General features: G+C 43.6%; 1 protein-coding gene across 5 annotated transcripts in view; it reads right to left on the reverse strand.

Annotated features, from left to right (window-relative positions):
• Window positions 1-25282, reverse strand: part of MED1 (mediator complex subunit 1) — a 52049-nt gene that overhangs the window by 19017 nt on the left and 7750 nt on the right. For 2 of the 5 annotated variants that reach the window (XM_078374318.1, XM_002748520.6), the window contains exons 2-10: window positions 24132-24238; window positions 18847-18925; window positions 15294-15348; window positions 15057-15189; window positions 14028-14056; window positions 8708-8779; window positions 7265-7339; window positions 6428-6501; window positions 2201-2290 (exon numbers count right to left, since the gene is read on the reverse strand). In XM_078374318.1, coding sequence (XP_078230444.1) covers window positions 2201-2290; window positions 6428-6501; window positions 7265-7339; window positions 8708-8779; window positions 14028-14056; window positions 15057-15189; window positions 15294-15348; window positions 18847-18925; window positions 24132-24238 — 714 coding nt within the window. Of the gene's footprint in view, window positions 1-2200; window positions 2291-6427; window positions 6502-7264; window positions 7340-8707; window positions 8780-14027; window positions 14057-15056; window positions 15190-15293; window positions 15349-18846; window positions 18926-24131; window positions 24240-25282 lie in introns of those variants that run through there. The other 3 variants (XM_078374315.1, XM_078374316.1, XM_078374317.1) reach the window with 3 other exon arrangements.

Here is a 25282-nt window from a genome sequence, read left to right on the forward strand (position 1 = left end):
GTATGTTTTAAAAGGTTAATTTAGGCCAGGCATGGTAGCTCACACCTGTAATCCCAGTAGTTTGGGAGACCAAGACAGGTGGATCACTTGAGGTGTAAGAGTTTGAGGCCAGCCTGGCCAACATGGTGAAACCCCATCTCTACTAAAAATACAAAAATTAGCTAGGCATGGTACCACGTGATGGTAATCCCAGCTACTTAGAGGCTGAGGAGAATTGCTTGAACTGGAAAAGCGGAAGTTGCAGTGAGCTGAGATCATGCCACTGCACTCCAGCCTGGGTGACAGTGAGACTCCATCTAAAAAAAAAAACGGGTAATTTTTGCAGCATTTGTCAGCCATAATTTATCAAATAGTTATTCCTTTATTTTTTTATTAGAGATGGAGTCTCGCTCTGTTGTCCAGGTAGCCTCCCGAGTAGCTGGCATTATAGGCATGCACCAAAATGCCTGGCTAATTGTTGTGTATTTTTAGTAGAGATGGGCTTGCACCAGGGTGGCCAAGCTGCTCTCAAACTCCTGGCCTGAAGTTGATCCATCCACCTCGGCCTCCCAAAGTGTTGGGATTACAGGCATAAACCACCACACACGGCCTGTACTTCCTATGAAACTTAGAAATCCTGAAAGTTACCTTCCTAACCCTCCAATAATTAATTTTGTAAGTAAATAAACACAAGAAACAATGCAGTCCAAAACATCATTTATGAAGGGCTCAGTACCAATATTATTTTTTCTTCAGAATGCATTTAAGTAGGATTATATTAAAAGGATAAACTGTTGCGCTGGCTCACACCTGTAATCCTAGAACTTTGGGAGGCCAAATCAGACGGATGGCTTGAGCCCAGGACGTCGGGGCTGCAGTGAGCTGTGATCCAGTCACTGTACTCCAGCCTGTGCAACATACAGAGACCTACTCCCCGCCATGCCAAATTTTAGTAACAATAAAGGAGCCTGACAAGGTGACTCACACCTGTAATCCCAGCACTTTGGGAGGCCAAGGCAGGTGGATCACCTAAGGTCAGGAGTTCAAGACCAGCCTGGCCAACATAGTGAAACCCTGTCTTTACTAAAAATACAAAAATTAACCGGGTGTGGTGGCACACACCTGTAGTCCCAGTTACTCAGGAGGGTGAGACAAGAGAATTGCTTGAACCCAGGAGGTGGAGGCTACAGTGAACTGAGATCATACCACTCCACTCCAATCTGGGCAACAGAGGGAGACTCCACCTTTTTTTTTTTTTTTTTTTTTTGAGATGGCGTTTTGCTCTTGTTGCCCAGGCTGGAGTGCAATGGCGCAATCTTGGCTCACTGCAACCTCCACCTCCCGGGTTCAAGCAATTCTCCTGCCTCAGCCTCCTGAGTAGCTGGGATTATGGGCATGCACTACCATGCCCAGCTAATTTTTTGTATTTTTAATAGAGATGGGGCTTCACCATATTGGTCAGGATAGTCTTGACCTTCTAACCTCATGATCCACCCACCTCAGCCTCCCAAAGTGCTGGGATTATAGGCGTGAGCCACCACACCTGGCTGAGACTCCATCTTAAATAAACAAACAATAAAGGGATGGAGTCAATGAGCGAGAGTACAAAAAGACCTAAGGAGGTATTAGTCCATTTCTTTTATCTTTTCTTGTATAAGGGTAAACAGAAAATCATGTCCATTACTATAGTTCTTTAATTTAGAAAGCTAACTTCACTTTTTCTTTTTTTGATCAGTAACTTACTATGTTGCCCAGGCTGAAGTACGGTGGCTATTTACAGGCACGATCATGGAGTGCTACAGTCTCAAACTCCTGGCCTCAAGCAATCCTTACGCCTGAACCTCCCAAGTAGCTAGGACTACAGGCATAAACCACCATGCCCACCCTTCTTCACTTTTAAAACAATAAGTAACCTGATTATCTTAGGGCAGATGGTTTATAGCTCTTGATTCGCTCATTTACTTATTTATTCAAAAGTACTTATTAAGCACCTATGTATTTATGTATATATGCATGTCTGTGTATATAGATACACACACACACACACAAACACATATATAGATGTACATGTGAACAGATGTATATATTTGTATGTGAGGTGTTGTGTATATAAGGTGCAAATGATAAGGTCAGCAAACTCATTAGAGAATAGCAAACCGGAAATTAAAGGCAAGCTGGGCACCACACAAAACCATTAGTTTCTTTACAATTAAAGTCTTACCATTATTCTCATGCAAAATGATGGGAGACGCAGTCTTGTCATCCAGCAGGTCAGAAGGAGAGACATAGTACTTCAGGTTCATTAAATGACCTATGAAAAATAAAACTCATTATGGTATCTTTATCAGGTAAATTACAAATAAAGAAAAGCATTAACATTTACATAAACCTATACTCAAAAAAGTAGTTTAACATATATGAAGAGTCATGCTCCAAAGCAGCTTACGAAAGATGGCAGGCATGGCGGCTCACACCTATAATCGCTGCACTTTGGGAAGCTGCAACAGGAAGATCACTTGAGCCCAGAAGTTTGAAACCAGTCTGGGAAACACAGTGAGACCTCGTCTTTAAAAAAACAAATAATAGGCCAGGCACGCCTGTAATCCTAGTACTTTGGGAGGCTGAGGCAGGTGGATCACTTAAGGTCAGGAATTCAAGACCAGCCATCAACATGGCGAAACCCTGTGTCTTTTTTTTTTTTTTTTTTGAGACAGAGTTTTGCTCTTGTTCCCCAGGCTGGAGTGCAACCGCACGATCTTGGCTCACCGCAACCTCCGCCTCCTGAGTTCAGGCAATTCTCCTGCCTCAGCCTCCTGAGTAACTGGGATTATAGGCACGCGCCACCATGCCCAGCTAATTTTGTGTATTTTTAGTAGAGACGGGGTTTCACCATGTTGACCAGGATGGTCTCGATCTCTTTTTTTTTTTTTGAGACGGAGTTGCGCTCTTGTCACCCAGGCTGGAATGCAGTAGCACGATCTCGGCTCACCACAACCTCCACCTCCTGGGTTCAGGCAATTCTCCTGCCTCAGCCTCCTGAGTAGCTGGGATTACAGGTGCACGCCACCATGCCCAGCTAATTTTTTGTACTTTTAGTAGAGATGGGGTTTCACCATGTTGATCAGGATGGTCTCGAACTCTTGACCTCGTGATCCACCCGCCTCAGCCTCCCAAAGTGCTGGGATTACAGATGTGAGCCACCGCACCCGGCGAAACCCTATCTCTTTTTTTTTTTTTTTTTTTCAGACGGAGTTTCCCTCGTTACCCAGGCTGGAGTGCAATGGCGCAATCTCGGCTCAACGCAACCTCCGCCTCCTGGTTTCAGGCAATTCTCCTGCCTCAGCCTCCTGAGTAGCTAGGATTACAGGCACACGCCACCATGCCCAGCTAATTTTTTGTATTTTTAGTAGAGATGGGGTTTCACCATGTTGACCAGGATGGTCTTGATCTCTTGACCTCATGATCCACCCGCCTCGGCCTCCCAAAGTGCTGGGATTACAGGCATGAGCCACCCGTGCCCGGCGAAACCCTATTTCTTAATAAAAAAGAAATTGGCCAGGTATGGTGGCTCACGCCTGTAATCCCAGCACTTTGGGAGGCTGAGGCAGGCAGATCTTAAGGTCAGGAGATGGAGACCATCCTGGCTAACACAGTGAAACCCCATCTCTAGTAAAAATACAAAAAAGTAGCCAAGAGTGGTAGCATGGGCCTGTAGTCCCAGCTAATTGGGAGACTAAGGCAGGAGAATTGCTTGATCCCAGGAGATGGAGGATGAGGTGAAACAAGATCGCGCCACTGCACTCCAGCCTGGGCAACACAGTGAGACTCCATCTCAAAAATAATAATAATAATAATTAGCCTGGCATGCTAGTGAATGCCTGTATTCCCAGCTACTCAGGAAGATAAGATGGGAGGTCAAGGATGCAATGAGCCATGATCATGCCACCGCACTCCAGCTGGGAAGACAGAGCAAAACCCTGTCTCAAAAAAAAATTAAAGAAGTATGACAGCAGATTAAGTATGGATTCTGGGACTAACAATTTATTTCACACAATTGATTAAAAAAAGGGCCAGGTACACTGGCTCGCGATTATAATCCCAACAGTTTGGGAGGCTAAGGCCAGAGAATCACTTGAGGTCAGGGTTCAAGTCTGCAGTGAGTTATAACTGCATCACTGCACTACAGCATGGGCAACATAGTGAGACTCACATCTCCAAAAAAATTGTTTAAGTTAGCCAGGCATGGCAGCAATTGCCTGTAGTCCTAGCTACTCAAGAGGCTGAGCGGGGAAGATCACTTAAGCCCAAGAGGTAAGGGCTGAAGTGAGTTATGTTTGGGTCACTGTACTCCAGCCAGAAGGACAGAGCAAGGCTCTGTCTCAAAAACAAAAACAAAAACAAACAAAAATAGAGAGGACAGGTATTGACAGCTTATAAATCATCACAGAAAGGCCGAACACTGTGCCTCACACCGGTAATCCCAGCACTTTGGGAGCCCAAGGCAGGTGGATCACCTAAGATCAGGAGTTCGAGACCAGCCTGGCCAACATGGGGAAAACCCCATCTCTACTAAAAATACAAAAATTAGCCAGGCATGGTGGCCACACTGTTACAGGAGCGTGCCTGTAATCTTGGCTACTCGGGCAGGAGAATTACTGGAACCCAGGAGGCAGAGGTTGCAGTGAGCTGAGATAGCACCACTGCACTCCAGCCTGGGACACAGATGAGACTCTACCCCTCCAAAAAAGAGAAATCATCACAAAATACACAAATATCTGCAAATTTTACCTCTCGGCTTATATGTTTATAAACCTAAGATGAGGCCAGGCATAGTGTCTTATGCCTATAATCCCAACAGTTTGTGATTCAGTGGCAGGAAGATCACTTGATCACTTGATCCCAGTTCAAGACCAGCCTAAGCAATGTAGTAAGACCACTCCATAAAACAATAAAAAATTAGCCAGGCATGGTATCCCAATAGTCCTAGCTACTCAAGAAACTGAGTTGGGAGGATTGTTTGGGCCCAGAAGGTTGAGGCTAGAGAGTCATGATTGTACCACTGAACTCCAGCCTGGGCAACATAGCAAGACCCTGTCTCAAAAATAAATAAACAGGAGTGGTGCAGTGGCTAAACCTGTTTGCAATCCCAGCACTTTGGGAGGCTAAGACAGGTGTACCAGCTGAGGTCATGAATTCGAGATCAGGCTGGCCAACACGGCGAAACCCCGTGTCTACTAAAAATATAAAAATTAGCCAGACATGGTGGCACATGCTTGTAATACCAGCTACTAGGGGGGCTGAGGCAGGAGGATCGCCTGAACCTGGGAGGTGGAATGAGCCGAGATCGTGCCATTGCACTCCAGCCTGGGTGACAAAGTGAGACTCCTTCTCAAAAAAAAAAGGCCAGGCATGGTGGCTCATGCCTATAATCCCAGCACTGTGGGAGGCCGAGATAGGTAGATCACAAGGTCAGGAATTCGAGACCAGCCTGACCAACATGTTGAAACTTAGTCTCTACTAAAAAAACAAAAATTAGCTGAGCATGGTGGCATGAGCCTATAATCCCAGCTACTCAGGAGGCTAAGGCAGAAAAATCGCTTGAACCCAGGAGGCAGTGGTTGCAGTGAGCCAAGATCATACTACTGCACTCCAGCCTGGTGAGAGCCTATCTCAAGAAAAATAAGTAAGAATAAAAATAAATAGGCTGAGGTGGGTGGATCAGGCCGAGGCGGGTGGGAGGCTGAGGTGGGTGGATCAGGCCGAGGCGGGTGGGAGGCTGAGGCAGGTGGATCACGAGGTCAAGAGATCAAGACCATCCTGGCCAACATGGTGAAACCCTGTCTCTACTAAATACAAAAAATTAGCCGGGCATGGTGGCACATGCCTGTAATCCCAGCTACTTGGGAGGCTGAGAGAGGAGAATCATTTGAACCCAGGAGGCAGAGGTTGCAGTGAGCCGAAAATGTTCCATTGCACTCCTGGGCAACAAGAGCGAAACTCCGTCTCAAAAAAATAAAATAAAATAAAAATAAATAAATAAATAAATAAATAAATAGGCTGGGTGCAGTGGTTCATGCCCGCAATGCCAGCACTTTGGGAGACCAAGGCAGGCGGATCACTTGAAGTGAGGAGTTCAGGACCAGCCTTGCCAAAACAGCGAAACTCTGTCTCTACCAACAATAGAATAAATTAGCTGGGTGTTACGGTGCAAACCTGTAATCCCAGCTACTCCGGAGGCTGAGGCATGAGAATCACTTGAGCCCAGGAGGTGGAGGGTGCAGTGAACTGAGATCATGCCACTGTACTCCAGCCTGGGCCACAAGCAAGGCTCTATTTCAAAAAAATAAAATAAAATATATAAACAAACAAACTAAAGGTGAAATCAAAAGTAATGACCCCTCAACTTAAATCAGACATGTTTCTAAATAAGCCAAATAGGATCACATACCCCCACTCCTTGGTGTGAGATAACCAACACTTCCATGAAGAATCTTATCCAAGGGACCAGCATTAGTTGCTTTCCTGTAAGACAAGTGATCTATGTTTGTTTATATTTAATCCCTGATGGTCTTGGTACACACTGTGATACGAGTTCACCACCTAAAGTCTTTTTTTTTGAGACAGAGTTTCACTCTTGTCACCCAGGCTGGAATGCAGTGGCGCAATCTCAGCTCACTACAACCTCCACCTCCTGGCTTCAAGTGATTCTCCTGCCTCAGCCTCCCAAGTAGCTGGGATTACAGGCGTGTGCCACCACACCCGGCTAATTTTTGTATTTTCAGTAGAGATGGGGTTTCACCATGTTGGGCAGGCTGGTCTCGAACTTCTGACCTCAGGTGATCCACCCACCTCGGCCTCCCAAAGTGCTGGGATTACAGGCATGAGCCACCACACCCGGCCCAAAGTTTTATAATACTTTTATAATGGTTCTGTCTTGTAATTGAGCACATAGCAAATGTATTTCATCTCCATAGCAAAGGGATTATTTCCAAGTATACAAGTACACACCAGTATATAATATTGTGAACAAAAATTACAATTAGACTATTGTTTGTCAGATGGGAGTCTAGGTCTGACAAGTCTTGAGATAAAACCTATGGTAACCAACAACTTAATGATACTAATACTCAGAAGTTCATCATTTTGGAAGAGAAAGGAGATATATCATACAGGCTATAAGAGATGTATAAAATAGAACCCTAACAAAAAATAAAAATAAAATAAAATAGGACCCTAATCTCCTTGGAAAAATAATTATATCAAATTAAGGTTTTAGCAGTCTTACCAGTACATAATTGCCATTTTAGACAGATCTTGTTCTAAGGATTGGAGAGCCAAGTACATTTTAGTCTTCAGTTTGCTGGAGAGTAGATAAAAACATGAGTTAAATAGTTGAAAAATATGGCCCGGCGCAGTGACTCAGACCTGTAATCCCAGTACTTTGGGAGGCTGAGGCAGGCGGATCACCTGAAGTCAGGAGTTTCAGACCAGCCTGGCCAATATGGTGAAACCTCATCTCTACTAAAAATGTAAAAATTAGCCGGGCATCATGGCACCTGTAATCCGAGCTACTCCAGAGGCTGAGGCAGGAGAATTGCTTGAACCCAGGAAGTAGGGATTGCAGTGAGTGGAGACTGCGCCACTGCACTCTAGCCGGGCAACAAAGCAAGACTCTGTCTCAAAAAAAAAAAAAAAAAAAAAAAAAAGCAAACAAACAAATTAGCCTGGCATGGTGGTGCACACCTGTAGTCCCAGCTACTCAGGAGGCTGAGGCAGGAGAATTGCTTGAACCCAGGAGGCTGAGGTTGCAGTGAGCTGAGATCGTGCCACTGCACTATAGCCTGGGTGACAGAGTGACAGTCCATTAAAAAAAAATAACTTTTAAAACATTAATTCTTGACCTGATCTCAGGTGGTCAACCCACCTCAGCCTCCCAAAGTGCCAGGATTACAGGTGTAAGCCATTGTGCCCAGCCTAAAACATTGATTTTTAAAATAAAGTGATTTTTGTCACTACGTGCGCGCGCGCGCGTGTGTGTGTGTGTGTGTGTATTTTTTGAGACAGTGTCTCTGTAGCCCACACTGGAGTACAGTGATGCAATCACTGCTTACGGCACCCTCAAACTACTAATTTCAAGTGATCCTCCCACCTTAGCCTCCCAAGTAGCTGGGACTACAGGCACTCATTACCATGCCCAGCTAAGCTGTTGCTATTGTCTTTCTGCTAGAGACAGGGTCTTACTATGTAGCCCAGGCTGGTATTGAGCTCCTGAGTTCAAAAAATCTTCCTGTCTTTGCTTCCCAATGTGCTGGAATTAGAGGCATGAGCCAATTCAACTGACTTCACTACTATTAATGCCTATTTTTAGCACTTCAAGGCTTATTTTTAATCTCTGTTTTAAAAAGCCGAGTAGGTTAACAGAATCCCATAGGTTAAAACTAGAAATCATAAGCCAGTTCCACAATAACTAATTCCTTTCAGCCGGAAATTGGAATACTGAACATCTCAAAGATTATATTCTGTCTTCCAGCATTATGATCGATTAATGCAGGCATTGCCTCTGAGTTATCTGTGAAAGGCATAAAGGTGGAAGCTAAGCTAGAGATTGCAGTATAAGTAGAAACTAGGAGTGACAAATAGCAGAAGAGTTGGCAAATTTCTAAGCATAAGGTGTCATAGATTTATACTGATTTTTCCAAACAAAAGCAAAAATATTAAAAATACTTACTTGTCCCCTGGAAGGTTATACAGATTAACAAGGCCCTTAAGGTGCTTAGAAAATTCATCAAAATTTTTTTCCCTATAAGGAGTTCAGGGAAGAGGGGAAAAAGAGGAGAATACAACATAAAGTTACTATTCAACCTTACAACAAAGTGCCAAAAGTCCCAACTATATAAAACTGATTTTATTTTATTTTTTGGTGGGGGATGGAGTCTTGCTCTCTCACCCAGGTTAGAGTGCAGTGGCACAATCTTGGCTCACTGCAACCTCTGCCTTCCAGGTTCACACAATTCTCCTGCCTCAGCCTCCTGAGTAGCTGGGATTACAGGCATCCACCACCAAGCCCAGCTAATTTTTTGTATTTTTAGTAGAGACAAGGTTTCACTAAATTGGCCAGGCTGGTCTCGAACTCCTGACCTCATGATCCACCCACCTCAGCCTTCCAAAGTGCTGGGATTATAGGTGTGAGCCACCACGCCTGGCCATAAAACTGATTTTAATAATTGGCTTTAACCCTTTTCCTCAAAAGTTTTCTAGTGTTGCTGAGGAGGCAGTGGTGGGGGAAAAAAAAAGTTTTCTAGTGTCAACGAAAAGTAGCAAAAGAAAAGAAAATGTTTTCCTTTGTCTCTCGGCTCCATTTTTTTCTGGAGAAGGTGCTAACAAGCAGTGTGAAAGTTAAAATAAAGGTGGTCAAAACCTCTTTACCAGTTGTTTTATTAGCTCCCAAGTAATGAAACCTAATTTAAATCAATCATTAATACCTTTCCTTTCTTTTTCCTTTTCATTAACTTTTTTGTAGAGATAGTATTTCCCTATGTTGCTCAGGCCAGACTCCAACTCCAGGGCTTAAGTAATCCTCTCACTTCAACCTCTCATGTAGCTGAGACTACAGGTGTGCACCTCCACATCCAGCTCCTTTCCTCCAGATATGTAATTGACTTTGGATGTCAACAGAAAATAAAACTTTTGATTACAGAGATAATGAGAAGAAAATAAATTGGGAAGTCAACACTTGTGGGTATACAGCATCGTGAGAGCAAAGATGAGAGGGAAAACAAACACTAGGACAGAGACCCAGAGAAAAGGCAGTGAGTACTCTGGAGGGAAACTACCCATTAAAAAATATTCCTATGACCAGATCCACCCCAGAAAAAATAAACTACTGTGACCTCTGGGTTTCTAGGACCTAATATTCAGGCTTCAATTCTCAGCCAAATGGGCTTTTGTGGATAGGTTTAGGAATCCATCACACCTCCACAATTCTAACTCTTGATATATTTTTTCAAACTTGAAAAATAACAAAGGTCTTTGCAAAACTAAACTGCCACGACAATGTCAGACCCCTGAGCAGACATTCTGTAAGCATTTACTGAGTACTTACAGCCCACAGTGCCATGAAGACAGTAAAAAGAAACAGGAGTAGCAGCAAAATATACTCCTTAATTTAATATTACTATCTATACTGAATGACTAAATATCAGATAAAGGTAAACATTCTTTCTTTTTTCTTTTACTCTTTTGAGACAGAGTCTCACTCTGTTGCCCAGGCTGGAGTGCAATGATGCAATCTCAGCTCACTACTACCTCTGGCTCCTGAGTTTAAATAATTCTCCAGCCTCAGCCTCCTGTGTAGCTGGATTAAAGGTGTGCACCAACACACCCAACTACTTTTTTGTATTTTTATTAGAGATCAAGTTTCACCACGTTGGCCAGGCTGGTCTGGAACTCCTGACCTCAGATGATCTGCCCGCCTCAGCCTCCCAAAGTACAAGTATGAGCCATTGCGCCTGGCGATTAAAGCTGGTTCAAATTTGGTATATTTACCTATATGCACATTAAACTGATGATTCAGAAGGCTAATCCTTTTCTCAAAGTTGAGCTTCAGTGGGGTGCAGTGGCTCATGCCTGTAATCCCAACATTTTGGTGAAACCCCATCTTTACTAAAAATACAAAAATTAGCTGGGTATGGTGACAGGTACCTGTAATCCCAGCTACTTGGGGGCTGAGGCAGAAGAATTGCTTGAAACAGGAAGGTAAAGGTTGCAGTGAGCCGAGATCAAGCCATTGCACTCCAGTCTGGGTAACAGAGTGAGACTCCATCTCAAAAAAAAAAAAAAAATTGCGCTTCTGTCCAGTGAGCACATAATGAGAGCAACTGAGAGCAATACTGCTAACCCCAAACACAACACACCTATATCAACTAGAGCTTTGCTTTACCTTGATGCAAGTTTCGGAAAAATTAAAAACTGCTTTTTATGCCTGGGCACAGTGGCTCACACCTGTAATCCCAGCACTTTGAGAGGCTGAGGCGGGCAAATCACTGGAGGTCAGGAGTTCGCTACCAGCCTGTCCAACATAGTGAAACCGAGCCTCTACAAAAAATATAAAAATTAGCCGGGCATGATGGCAGATACCTGTAATTGCAGCCATTCGGGAGGCTGAGGCAGAGACTGCAGGAAGCCAAGATCATGCCACTGCACTCCAACCTAAGCGACAGAGTAAGACTCTGTCTCAATAAAAAAAAAAAAAGAAAGAAAAAATTGCTTTTACACACATACACACACACACACACAAACACACACGAGTAGGCTAAATGTAAAACTTATTTCCTCAAATGTGAACACTCTAAGACATTCTCATGCGGTATCTGAGAACTTCACTATGCTCAAAACAAAGTGTATTAATAACTTCCTTTAATTCCCAAAGAATTAATTCTGAATTTAAGCATGGAAATTTCCACTCAATTAAAAATGGAAAAAGCCACAACCTGCTGAAAGCGACTGTCTTCAAGCCTAGCGTTTTTACTGTAACAGGAGTTTATCACATAGATACCTTCCAAATGAAACAACTTTTTCCCAAAATCAAAGCAAAAAAGTTATATTCATAACATTATACTCAATTTTATCAAGTCTTCTCTGATTCAATGATTACCTTCTATTTATTTTGTTCTACACATAATTCTTTTATTTTTTTGATACAATCTCGCTCTGTCACCCATGCTATAGTACATGATATGATCTAAGCTCACTGCAACCTCCACCTCCCAGGCTCAAGCCTTCTCATGCCTCAGCCTCCCAAGTAGCTGGGATTACAGGCATAAGCCACCACACCCAGATAATTTCTGTATTTTTTGTAGAAACAGGATTTCACCATGCTGGCTAGGCTGGTCTCAAACTCCTGACCTCAAGTGATCTGCCCACTTCAACCTCCCAAACTGTTAGGATTATAAACATGAGCCCCCACCCCCAGCTATGTGGAATTCCTAAGCCTAGATCAGCAATTCCCAACCAGGGGTGATTTTGTGCCCCAGGGAACATGACTGTAACAACTGATGAGATATTACTGGCAACTAATGAAGAGACCAGGGACACTATTTAACATTCAAGAATGCACCAGGTTGCTAGGTGAAGGCAGGCAAAAAAAAAAAGAAGGCACCAGGCCACCCTGGAGCAAAGAATTTTCCAATCTAAATTGTCATCAGTACCAAGTCTGAGAGACCCTGGAATATCTTTTTGCAGAGAATCTAAGGCAAAATAAGAAAAAAAATAAAAATTTTAAAAATAGAAAAGGAGCCAAGCGCAGTGGCTAACACCTGTAATCCCAGCACTTTGGGAAGCTAAGATGGGCAAATCACCTGAGGTCAGGAGTTTGAGATCAGCCTGGCTAACATAGTGAAACCCTGTCTCTACTAAAAATACAAAAAAATTGGCTGGGCCAGTGGCTCATACCTGTAATCCCAGCACTTTAGGAGGCCGAGATGTGCGGATCCCAAGGTTAGGAGATCAAGACTATCCTGGCCAACATGGTGAAACTCTGTCTCTACTAAAATACAATAAATTAGCTGGGCATCATGGTCCTCGAAAATGTAGTCCCAGCTACTTGGGAAGCTGAGGCAGGAGAACAGCTTGAACCTGGTAGGCAAAGGTTGCAGTGAGCCGAGATCAAGCCATTGCACTCCAGCCTGGGTGACAGAGTGAGACTCTGTCTCAAAAATAAAAATAAAGCTGGGCAACAGCAAGACTCAGTCTCAAAAAAATAAAATAATAATAATAAAATAAAAAATTAACCAAGTGTGTTGGCAGGTGTCTATAATCCCAACTACTTGGGAAGCTGAGGCAGGAGAATCACCTGAACCTGGGAGGCAGAAGTTACAGTGGGCAGAGACCATACCATTATACTCCAGCCTGGGTTAACAAGAGCAAAACTCCATTGCAAAAAAAAAAAGGCCTAGCATGGTGGCTGACGCCTGTACTCAAAACACTTTGGGAGACCTGAGGTCAGGAGTTCCAGAACAGCCTGCCCAACACGGCAAAACCTCATCTCTATTTTTCTTTTTTTTTCAAGACAAAGTCTCCCTCTGTCACCCAGGCTGAAGTGCAGTGGCCTGATCTCAGCTCAGTTCAACCTCTGTCTCCTGGGTTCAAGCAGTTCTCTGCCTCAGCCTCCCAAGTAGCTGGGATTACAGGCGCCCACCACCATACCCAGTTAATTTTTATATTTTTAGTAGATACAGTGTTTCACCATCTTGGCCAGGCTGCTCTTAAACGCCTGACCTTGTGATCACTCCTGTAATCCCAGCACTTTGGGAGGCCGAGGGGGTGGCTCATGAGGTCAAGAGATTGAGACCATCCTGACTAACAAGGTGAAACCCTATCTCTACTAAAAATACAAAAATCAGCTGGGCATGGTGGTGCACGCCTGTAGTCCCAGCTACTTGGAAGGCTGAGGTAGGAGAATCACTTGAACCCAGGAGGCAGAGGTTGCAGTGAACTGAGATCATGCCACTGTACTCCAGCCTGGTGACAGAGCAAGACTTCATCTCAAAAAAAGAAAAAAAAAGAAAAAGAAGCCCTGGGATAGAGTAGAGTGAAATCCATGCTAGGTCAATTCAGAATGTGATTAAGTATAAACTCTAAAAAATCTTTGCCCAAGAAAACAAACTTGTTCCCAAGAAGAATAACTTCTGACCAGTCTCAAAACCTAGCTGTGAGGCCGGGTACGGTGGCTCACGCCTGTAATACCAGCATTTTGGGAGGCAAGGCAGGTGGATCACAAGGTCAGGTTCGAGACCAGTTTGGCCCATCTCTACTAAAAACACAAAAAATTAGCTGGGTGTGGTGGTGCATGCCTGTAATCTCAGGCTGAGGCTGAGGCAGGAGAATCATGTGAACCTGGGAGGCGGAGCTTGCAGTAAACCGAGATCATGCCATTATAACTCCAGCCCAGGCGACAATGTAGACTCTGTCTCAAAAAGAAAAAAAAAAACCCAGCTGTGAAGAACAGCACTGTCTGTCAAAATCAAGGAATATCAATGTTATTTGCTCACCTTAGCTGTTGTACAAGCTCTGGACAGCTCTGAAATCAAAAAAATTATATTAAAACTACTTTAGCACATTTGAAGATATCAAAAGCCTTTCTCTTTTTCTATAGCACATGCTTTACAATAAAATCATTATAACTACAGATGGTCCTCATATTAAAATATTTTAAGCATGTTCTTCCTACTTAGTGAACCACAGGATTAGGGTGAGAAATATAAAGTCAAAGCATATGAAATAGTTTTTAAAGGAATCAACTTTCAGTAGCTTGCTTAAAACATTAGGAACTCTGTAATGCCATAGATGGAATTTATATCAAATTGTCTGGCTACAAACATTTTACATTCATCTCTATTACATAATTTTTCAGATTATCTGTCCTTGATTATAATTTATTTGAAGGTAGGAACCGAGTTATTTATTTCTATATCCCCACCACCTATTGTTCAATTGCGGCTCATGTTTGTTGATATGAAATTAAAAGGGTTCCTGCCAGGCGCAGTGGCTCAGGCCTGTAATGCCAGCACTTTGGGAGGCTGAGGTGGGCAGATCACTTGAGGTCAGGAGTTCGAGCCCAGCCTGACCAACATAGGGAAACCCCGTCTCTACTAAAAATACGAAAATTAGCCAGGCATGGTGGCACGCACCTGTAATCCCAGCTACTCGGGAGGCTGGGGCAGGAGAATAGCTTGAATCCAGGAGGCGAAGATTGCAGTGAGCCGAGATCATGTCACTGCAATCCAGCCTGGGTGACAGAATGAGACTGTGCCTCAAAGGAAAAAAAAAAAAGAAAGAGAAAAAGAAAAGGGTTCCTATTGTGTTTCCATTTGTCAAAGCCCTTGGATGATGTCAGAGATGGGACTCATGTTTTCTAAATTCCATTTTATAGCTGTTGATTTTGTAGCCCATCACATCATCTCTACAGTGGCTCATGAAAAAAACCTAAACCCAAGCTATATAAACCCCAACAATTAATTTTAAAATTAATGTCCCTAAGTAAACCCCACAGATTCCAGTGAAATATCAACAACACATACCACAGGATTCTCCCCATGGTGAGCCACTTTTACATCACAAAGCTGTCCTGCAGGATCTAACTGCACTTCCACATAGAACATATCTGACGTGATGTAACATTCAGTGCCACTGGCACTGAGATGAGAGCCCAGTCTAGCAAGAACAAATCAAAACAAAAATTAATAGAAGACACATAAATAAAGCCACCCAAAGTTAACACTAGGTTAAACATTTCTGCCTAAAGAAAGACTACTTACCCATTCTGTCTTGCTATGGACTCCAAACGATCAGTCATTGCTGGTAAAGATGTTACTATGAAAGGATGAAAAAAGGAAGTCACAAAGAATGCTTCAAATAACTTAAATGATATTCTTCAAAGACAGAAAGATCCAACCTTCCAAAGCCATAAACATATTCAGTAGTTCGAATGTTTGTAATTTGCACAAAGTTCATTGGTAAAGCTTAGCTGTGGCCTATGCAGCACTAAAGGTCAAGAAAAAAGATCTATTTGAAAAATTAATCTTTCTCCACTCCTGTTACCATTACTCCTTATGTGGAACAAGTTGCCTTTAACTTAAGACACATTTATCTGCTAATCACAGAACAAGGAAGATTAACATAAAAATGAACATAAAAACAAATACTCAACATTAACAACAGCATTAATCACAACAGTCAACAGGTTAAAACAACCCAAATGTCCACTAGCAGATGAATGTATAAACAAAATATATATAGAGAGAGAAGAGTATTTCTTTTCTTTTTTTTTTTTGAGACGGAGTTTCACTGTTGTTACCCAGACTGCAGTACAATGGCACGATCTCAGCTCACTGCAACCTCCACCTCCTGGGTTCAAGCAATTCTCCCGCCTCAGCCTCCCGAGTAGCTGGGACTACAGGCACGCACCACCATGCCCAGCTAATTTTTGTATTTTTAGTAGAGACGGGGTTTCACCTTGTTGACCAGGATGGTCTCGATCTCTTGACCTCGTGATCCACCTGCCTCAGTCCCCCAAAGTGCTGGGATTATAGGCGTGAGCCACCGGGCCTGGCTTAGAGGATATTTTTCAACCTTAAAAAAAAGAAATTCTTTTTTTTTTCCAGACAGACAGAATTAAGGCTGTCGAAAAAAAAGAAATACTTTTTTTTTTTTTGAGACGGAGTTTCGCTGTTGTTACCCAGGCTGGAGTGCAATGGCGGGATCTCGGCTCACCTCTACCTCCGCCTCCTGGGTTCAGGCAATCTCCTGTCTCAGCCTCCTGAGTAGCTGGGATTACAGGCGCGCGCCACCGTGCCCAGCTAATTTTCTGTATTTTTAGTAGAGACGGGGTTTCACCATGTTGACCAGGATGGTCTCAATTTCTTGACCTCATGATCCACCCGCCTCGGCCTCCCAAAATGCTGGGATTACAGGCGTGAGCCACCGTGCCCGGCCCATAAAAAGAAATTCTAACAAATGCTTCAACATGGATGAACCCTGAAGACATTATGTTAAGCAAAATAAGCCAGTCACAAAAGGGCAAATATTGTATGATTCCACTTATATCAGGTATACAGAGTAGTCAAATTTATAAAGACAGAAAGTAGAATGGTGGCTGCCAGGGACTAGGGGAAGGCAGGAATGAAACATTACTTGTACAATGTAAGCTTGGGAAGATGAATAAAGTTTTAGAGATGGACAGTGGTGATGATGATACAATATGAATGTACTTAATGCTACTGAACTATACACTAAGAAACAGTGAAAACAGTAAATGTTATGTATATTTTACCACAATTAAAAAAAAAAAACAAAAACCACCAGGTACGGTGGCTCACGCCTGTAATCCCAGCACTTTGGGAGGCCAAGGAAGGCAGATCACAAGGTCAGGAGTTCAAGACCAGCCTGACCAACATGGTGAAACCCCCTCTCTACTAAAAATACAAAAATTAGCTTGGCGTGGTGGTGTGCGCCTGTAATACCAGCTACTCAGAAGGCTGAGGCAGGAGAATAGCTTGAACCCAGGAGATGGTGATTGCAGTCAGCCAAGATGGCGCCACTGTACTCTAGTCTGGGCAACAGAATGAGACTCCAATTCAAAAAAAAAAACACAAAATACTCAGCTGAATTAGGGCCATCTGTGGGGGATCAAAGTAAAAGCTGTTTTTTACTATCATTATTCCCAAAAAATAGAATTAGTCGGCCGGGCGCAGTGGCTCATGCCTATAATCCCAGCACTTTGGGAAGCTTTGGCAGGCAGATCACCTGAGGGCAGGAGTTCGAGACCATCCTGGCCAACCTGGTGAAACCCAATCCCTACTAAAAATACAAAAAATTAGCCAGGCATGGTGGCATGCATCTGTAGTCACAAGCTACTGGGGAGGCTGAGGCAGGAGGACTGCTTGAACCCGGGAGGAGGTTGCAGTAAGCCAAGATCGCACCACACACTCCAGCCTGGGCAACAGTGAGACTTCATCTCAAAATAATAATAATAATAACAGAATTAGTCAGTGTAAGCATGAATAATCAAGCTCACAACTTACATTTTACATTTGCTTTCCTGGAAATTCGCTCCATAAACATCGTGAAAATATTTTTACAATTAAAATGTCCAGGCCAGGCGTGGTGGCTCACGCCTATAATGCCAGCACTTTGGGAGGCCGAGACGGGTGGATCACGAGGTCAAGAGATCGAGACCATCCTGGTCAACAAGGTGAAACCCCATCTCTACTAAAAATACAAAAATTAGCTGGGCATGGTGGTGCGCGCCTGTAGTCCCAGCTACTTGGGAGGCTGAGGCAGGAGAATTCCTTGAACCCAGAAGGCAGAGGTTGCGGTGAGCTGAGATCGTGCCATTGCACTCCAGTCTGGGTAACAACAGCGAAACTCCATCTCAAAAAAAAAAAAAAAAAAATGTCCATCTTCTGGCCAGGCGTGGTGGCTCATGCCTGTAATCTCAGCACATTGGGAGGCTGAGGCAGGCGGATCATGAAATCAAGAGATCAAGACCATCCTGACTGACATGGTGAAACTCTATCTCTACTAAAAATACAAAAAATTAGCTGGGCATGGTGGCACGCTCCTGTAGTCCCAGCTACTCAGGAGGGTGAGGCAGGAGAATTGTTGGAACCCAGGAGGCGGAGGCAAAGATTGCAGTGAGCAGAGATTGCACCACTGCACTCCAGCCTGGGTGACGGAGCGAGACTGTGTCTCAGAAAAAAAAAAATGTCCATTTTCTTATGGAGATTAATCAAAAAAGAGCATGTGAAGAGCCAGGCGCGGTGGCTCATGCCTATAATCCCAGCACACTGGGAGGCTGAGGCAGGCAGATCACCTGAGATCGGGAGTTTGAGACCAGCCTGACCAACATGGTGAAACCCCATCTCTACCAAAAACACACACACAAAATTAGCTGGGCGTAGTGGTGGGCACCTGTAATCACTCAGGAGGCTGAGGCAGGTGAACCCAAGGGGAGGAGGTTGCAGTGAGCCGAGATCACACCATTGTGTGTAAGCCTGGGCAACACACTGAGACTCCATCTCAAAAAAAAAAAAATGTGAAGAAAAAACAGAACTTCCCCCAAGTATCTTTATTACCCTTCATCATTTATCTTTTAAATTTCTTTTAAATCTCTTAGCCTACAAAACAGGATCGAAAACAAATGTTTCAAGCTTTAGCAAAAAGCTCATTCCAACTCCATATATGAAAGCAACAGCAATAACTAGTATATAAAATTGACCTACCTCAATTTACATTTCTAGTCTAAGTATAAAACAGTCCTTCTTAAACTGGGGGTTTTGTGAAATCAGCATATTTCAAGTGTTGACAAACCTTTGAGAGCCTTCTGCAATGTCTCCAAACAGCTGACCAAATGCTGATGCCCTCCAGAACTCATCACAACCCTCTTCTCCTGTGTCAAGTGGGAAAACATTTGAGGTGAAAATTAAGCAAGCCAACAGTGTTTTGGGTAAACATACACATTATCCGAGTAGTAATATTTTAGGATAGTCTATAGATGCTATAATAGTACACAGACTTTGTAGACTAGCCACAGCAAGAAAAATCCATATATATAAGTGTAGAGAAAGGTATTCTTCAGCCAGGTACATGGCTCATGCCTGTAATTCTAGCACATTGGGAGGCCAGGGCTGGAGAATCACTTGAGCCCAGGAGTTTGAGACCAGCCAAGGCAAGATAGAGAGATCCTGTCTCTATTTAGTTAAAAGGAAAAAAGAAAAAGAAAAACATATTTCCAGATCTACAACAAGAAAACAAAATGTAACAGATGATATCTGCCTCCTGTGGAAAGGACTACATTCTAAGATATAAACAGTTAAATGAGACGTCTCGGGAAATTTGGTAGTGTACAAATTTAACAAGGTGATTTGCATGTAATCTGAGAAATGCAACCAAATTTTAGGAAAACAAGATTGACTCTAAAGAAACAGAGCATGTAGGCCAGGTGCAGTGGTTCAGGCCTGTAATCCGAGCACTTTGGGAGGCCGAGGCAGCTGGATCATGAGGTCAAGAGATTGAGACCATCCTGGTCAACATGGTGAAAGCCCGTCTCTACTAAAAATACAAAAATTAGCTGGGCATAGTGGTGGGCACCTATAGTCGCAGCTTCTCAGGAGGCTGAGGCAGGAGAACACTTAAACCAGAAGGCGGAGGCTACAGTGAGCCAAGGTCGCGCCACTGCATTCCAGCCTGGCAACAGAGGGAGACTCCATCTCAAAAAAACAACAAAACACACACACACACAGAAGAAACAGAATATGTAGTCCAGAAATGGGATGTCCAAAGAACAAAAAACCTAGCATTGTGTTCCTAACCCTATACAGCAAAGAAGTTTCTCTTTGGAAAACATTCCAGTCCCCAAAAATATGAACAGTTTTATGGTATAAGAACAGTCAGGCCGGGCGTGGTGGCTCACACCTATAATCCCAGCACTTTGGGAGGCCGAGGCGGGCGGATCACGAGGTCAAGAGATCGAGACCATCCTGGTCAACTAAAAATACAAAAATTAGCTGGGCATGGTGGTGCGTGCCTGTAGTCCCAGCTACTCGGGAGACTGAGGCAGGAGAATTGCTTGAACCCAGGAGGCGGAGGTTGCAGTGAGCCGACATCGCGCCATTGCACTCCAGCCTGGGTAACAAGAGCGAAACTCCATCTCAAAATAAATAAATAATAAATAAAACAGGCATTCTGGCCAGGTGTGGTGGCTCACACCTGTAATCCCAGCACTTTGGGAGGCCAAGGCAGGTGGATCATCTGAGGTCAGGAGTTCGAGACCAGCCTGACGAACATGTGAAACTCATGTCTACTGAAAATACAAAATTAGCCAGGCGTGGTGTTGCACGTCTGTAATCTCAGCTACTCAGGAGGCAGAGGTAGGAGAATTGCTTGACCCTGGGAGGTAGAGGTTGCAGTGAGCTGAGATCGTGCCATTGAACTCCAGCCAGGGCAAAAAGAACAAAGCTCTGTATAAATAAATAAATAAATAAATAAATAAGCAAACAAACATTCTGACATACATGTTAATTTCCGAGATTTGGCTAATATGTCAGTTGTTGAAAACTCTTTAAAATCTTGAGGTATCAATAAAATTAGGTTTCTGAATCTTTGAAACTGAGAAGTAGACAAGGAAAGTCAAGGTGACCAAATCAAGACAGTGGCACCCCAAGAGAGGGCCTTAGTAGCCACCTGGAATCCCTCTATCTCACAGTCTCTCTAATGACAGTATCATTCACAGAACCTATTTCTTTCTTTTTTTTTTTTTTTTTGTCACATAGTCTTGCTCTGTTGCCCAGGCATGAGCCACTGTGCCCAGCCACAGATCATATTTCAAACTAGAATTTGGTTGCCTTAAGGAATAAAAATGACAACCTGGGCCAGGCACCATGGCTCATGCTTGCAATCCCAGCACTTTGGGAGGCCACAGCGGGCAGATCACCTGAGGTCAAGAGTTCAAGACAAGCCTGGCCAACATGGTGAAACTCCGTCTACAAGAAATACAAAAAATTAGCCAGGCATGGTGGTGGGCACCTATAATCCCAGCTACTCTGGAGACTGAGGCAGGAGGATCGCTTGAACCTGGGAGGCAGAGGTTGCAATGAGCCGAGATCCCAACATTACATTCCAGCCTGGACAACAAGAGTGAAACTCCGTCTCAACTAACACCCACAACAAAAATACCTTTATTACATACAATCCTGAGCCAGAAGATACACAGCCGTCTATAAAATTTACACTTAACAGAAATCTTTCAGCAACATGATATTTTGACATCCATTACCGTGTTCAATCTTTACAACAAAATTATGTGGAAAAGCAAGCTGGTATTATGTGCCTCTGTTTCCCAGATGAGAAAACTAAGACCTAAGATGAATAAATAATTTGTCCAAAGTTACACAGTAAGTACCAGAGTAGGGCCCAAAATACAGACTTTTGACAGCAAATTCAGTTCTGCTAGTTCTATACTGATTGATCATTTAAATACTAACAAATCTACCAAACTGAACTTATTCTGGATCCAAAGTAAAAAACAATTTTTTTTTCAGATGGAGTCTCGCTCTTTCACCCAGGCTGGATTGCAGTGGTATGATCTTGGCTTACTGCAACCTCCGCCTCCCAGGTTCAAGTGATTCTCCTCCCTCAGCCTCCAGAGTAGGTGGGATTACAGGCATGCCCCATCACACCCAGCTAATTTTGGCATTTTTAGCAGATACAAGGTTTCCCTATGTTGGCCACACTGTTCTTGAACTCCTGGCCTCAAGCAATCTGCCCACCTCAGGCTCCCAACGTGCTATGATTACAGGCATGAGCCACCACACACAGCCTCAAGTAAAATTTTATGAAGAGGGGAAGGTACTTTCAAAGAAGTATAATAAATCAAGGAAAGAATACAAACCACACATGACAAGAACAAAAAGTGAACACACCCACATAACCACTGCCCAGGTCAAAAAATAGGAGTAATGTTTTCCTATATTAATTGACGACCACTGGAATCATATGGATGCTTTTTCTTTTTTTTTTTTGAAACAGAGTCTCCCTCTGTTGCCCAGGCTGGAGTGCAATGGTGAGATCTCGGCTCACTGCAACCTCCACCTCCTGGGTTCAAGAGATTCTCCATCCTCAGTCTCCCAAGTAGCTGGGATTATAGGTGAACGTCACCACGTCCAGCTAATTTTTGTAATTTTAGTAGAGACAGGGTTTCACTTGTTGGTCAGGCTAGTCTGGAACTCCTGACCTCAGGTGATCTGGCCACCTTGGCCTCCCAAAGTGCTGGGATAACAGGTATGAGCCACCTCGTCTGGCGTTGGATGAACTTTTTTTTAATACCCAGCTCTGAGATTAGCCATCACATATTCCCTAATTCCCCATCTTCTACTTACCAGCTAAGGGATCCCTATACTGGTGAATGACTTAGGATGGAGAAGTAATACTGTAGAGAAAAAGGTTGACAGTGAACTGGTGAAAACCCAGAGTTCACCGATATTAAGAATCAATCAGCTGTGTGCGGTGGCTCACGCCTGTAATCCCAGCACTTTGGGAGGCTGAGGGAGGTGGATCACCTGAGGTCCAGAGTTTAAGAACAGCCTGACCAACATGGAGAAACCCTGTCTCTACTAAAAATACAAAATTAGCCGGGCATGGTGGCACGTGCCTGTGTTCCCAGCTACTTTGGAGGCTGAGGCAGAAGAATCACTTGAACTCAGGAGGCAGAGGTTGTGGTGAGCCGAGATCATGCCACTGTACTCCAGCCTGGGCAACAACAGTGAAACTCTGTCTCAAAAAAAAAAAAAAAATCAATCAGACTGAGTGCAGTGGCTCACGCCTGTAATCTCAGCACTTTGGGAGGCTGAGGCGGGCAGATCACAAGGTCAGGAGATCAAGACCATCCTGGCTAACATGGTGAAGCCCTGTCTCTACTAAAATACAAAAAACTTAGCCAGGTGTGGTGATGCGAGCCTGTAGTCCCAGCTACTCAAGAGGCCGAAACAAGGGAATCACCTGAACCCGGGAGGCAGAGGTTGTAGTGAGCAGAGATTGAGCCACCACACTCCAGTCTGGTGACAGAGTGAGACTCCATCTCAAAAAAAAAAAAAAAAAAAGCCTAGACAGACATGGTGGCATGCACCTACTATCCCAGAGACTAGGAAGCTGAGTTGGGAAAACCACCTGAGACTGGGAAGTCGAGGCTGCAGTGGACCATGATTGTGCCACTGCACTTGAGCCTGGGTGACAAAGTAAGACCCTGTCTTAAAAAAAGAGAATGAATCAAAAACTTCTCTAGTACAAGCTGAGCATATCTAATCTGAAAATCAAAAATCTGAAATGCTCCAAAATCTGAAATTTTGAGCATTCACAATAATGCCACAAAAGATTTCACACCTGACCTCATATAATAGGTCAAGGTCAAAATGCAGTCAAAATTTGGTTTCATGCACAAAACTATTAAATATATTATTAAATATACTGTATAAAATTACCTTCAGGCTATGTCTATAAGGTGTTTATAAAACAAATAAATTCTGTGTTTAGACATGGGTCCCATCCCCAAGATATCTCATTATATATCTGCAAATATCCCAAAATCTAAAACACTTCTGGTCCCAAGCATTTCAGATAAGGGATATTCAATCTGTATATAGATACAATAGATTTCTAACATCGAGACCACTATGTATTCAGATTTTTATAATAAATAAAACTAAAGACAGTTTGAACACATCTAACTGGGGAGCTTAGCATATTAAGAATAATTATCTGGCTGGGCATGATGGCTCATGCCTGTATTCCCAGCACTTTGGGAGGCTTAGGCAGGTGGATCAAGAGGTCAAGAGTTTGAGACCAGCCTGGCCAACATAGTGAAACCCCGTCTCTACTAAAAATACAAAAAGTAGCTGGGCTTGGTGGCACATGCCTATAATCCCAACTACTCAGGAGGCCGAGGCAGGAGAATCGCTTGAACCTGGGAGGCAGAGGTTGCAGTGAGCCAAGACTGAGCCACTGCACTCTGGCCTAGTGACAGAGCGAGACTCTGTCTCAAAAAAAAAAAAAAGAATAATTATCTAAGCAAAACACCTTACCCACTTTACCACAATCCTTACCATGACTTGACGCACAAGCTTAATGGTTTCACTCCAAGGCCTATTTTGGTTAAATTTTGCATGGAGCCGTTCCAAGAGAGAACTCATCTTACTCAGCTTTTCCGACTCTACAATTTAAATCAGAAAACATCATATTAGTAACTGTTCTGTCAAGACCATCCAGTTTTTCTTGCAAAATAAATTCCCACACTTCATCTCAGTAAGAATTCAGTTAAAACGTTTTGCAAATCATTTTACTTCAAAACATCCACAGAAGATTTTTTTTTTTTTTTTTTGGAGACAGAGTCTCACTCTGTCCAGGCTGGAGGAGTGCAGTGGTGCAATCTCGGCTCACTACAACCTCTGCTTCCTGGGCCCAGGCAATTCTCCTGCCTCAGCCTTCCAAGTAGCTGGAACTACAGGCACACACCACGATGCCCAGCTAATTTTTGTATTTTAGTAGAGACAGGGTTTCACCTTGTTGCCCAGGCTTATCTTAAACTCATGACCTCAGGTGATCCATCTGCCTCAGCCTCCCAAAGTGCTTGGATTACAGGTGTGAGCTACCACACCCAGCCAAAAGACATTTTTAATGGCAAGATGACACACAAATTATGGGTCTAATGTAAGGAACACCATACATCTGGACTTTCTTTTCTTTTGGGGGGAAGGGGGACAAAGTTTTGCTCTTTTTGCCCAGGATGGAGTGCAATGGCACGATATCGGCTCCTGGGTTCAAGCAATTCTCCTATCTCTGCCTCCCGAGTAGCTGGGATTATAGGCATGTGCCACCAAGCCCAACTAATTTTGTATTTTTAATAGATACAGGGTTTCTCCATGTTGGTCAAGATCTCAAACTCCTGACCTCAGGTGATCCACCCTCCTCAGCCTCCCAAAGTACAGGGATTACAGGCATGAGCCACCATGCCCAGCCAGCTGGACTATTTTCTTTCCAGACTTTTTTTTTTTTTTGAGACGGAGTTTCACTTGTGCTGCCCAGGCTGGAGTGCAATGGTGCGATCTCGGCTTATTGAAACGTCCACCTCCCAGATTCAAGTGATTCTCCTGCCTCAGCCTCCTGAGTAGCTGCAAGTACAGGCATGCGCTACCATACCCAGCTAATTTGGTATTTTTAGTAGAAATGGGGTTTCTCCATGTCAGTCAGGCTAGTC

This window comes from Callithrix jacchus, chromosome 5 (assembly GCF_049354715.1).
Source record: "Callithrix jacchus isolate 240 chromosome 5, calJac240_pri, whole genome shotgun sequence".
NCBI classification, from domain to species: domain Eukaryota; kingdom Metazoa; phylum Chordata; class Mammalia; order Primates; family Cebidae; genus Callithrix; species Callithrix jacchus.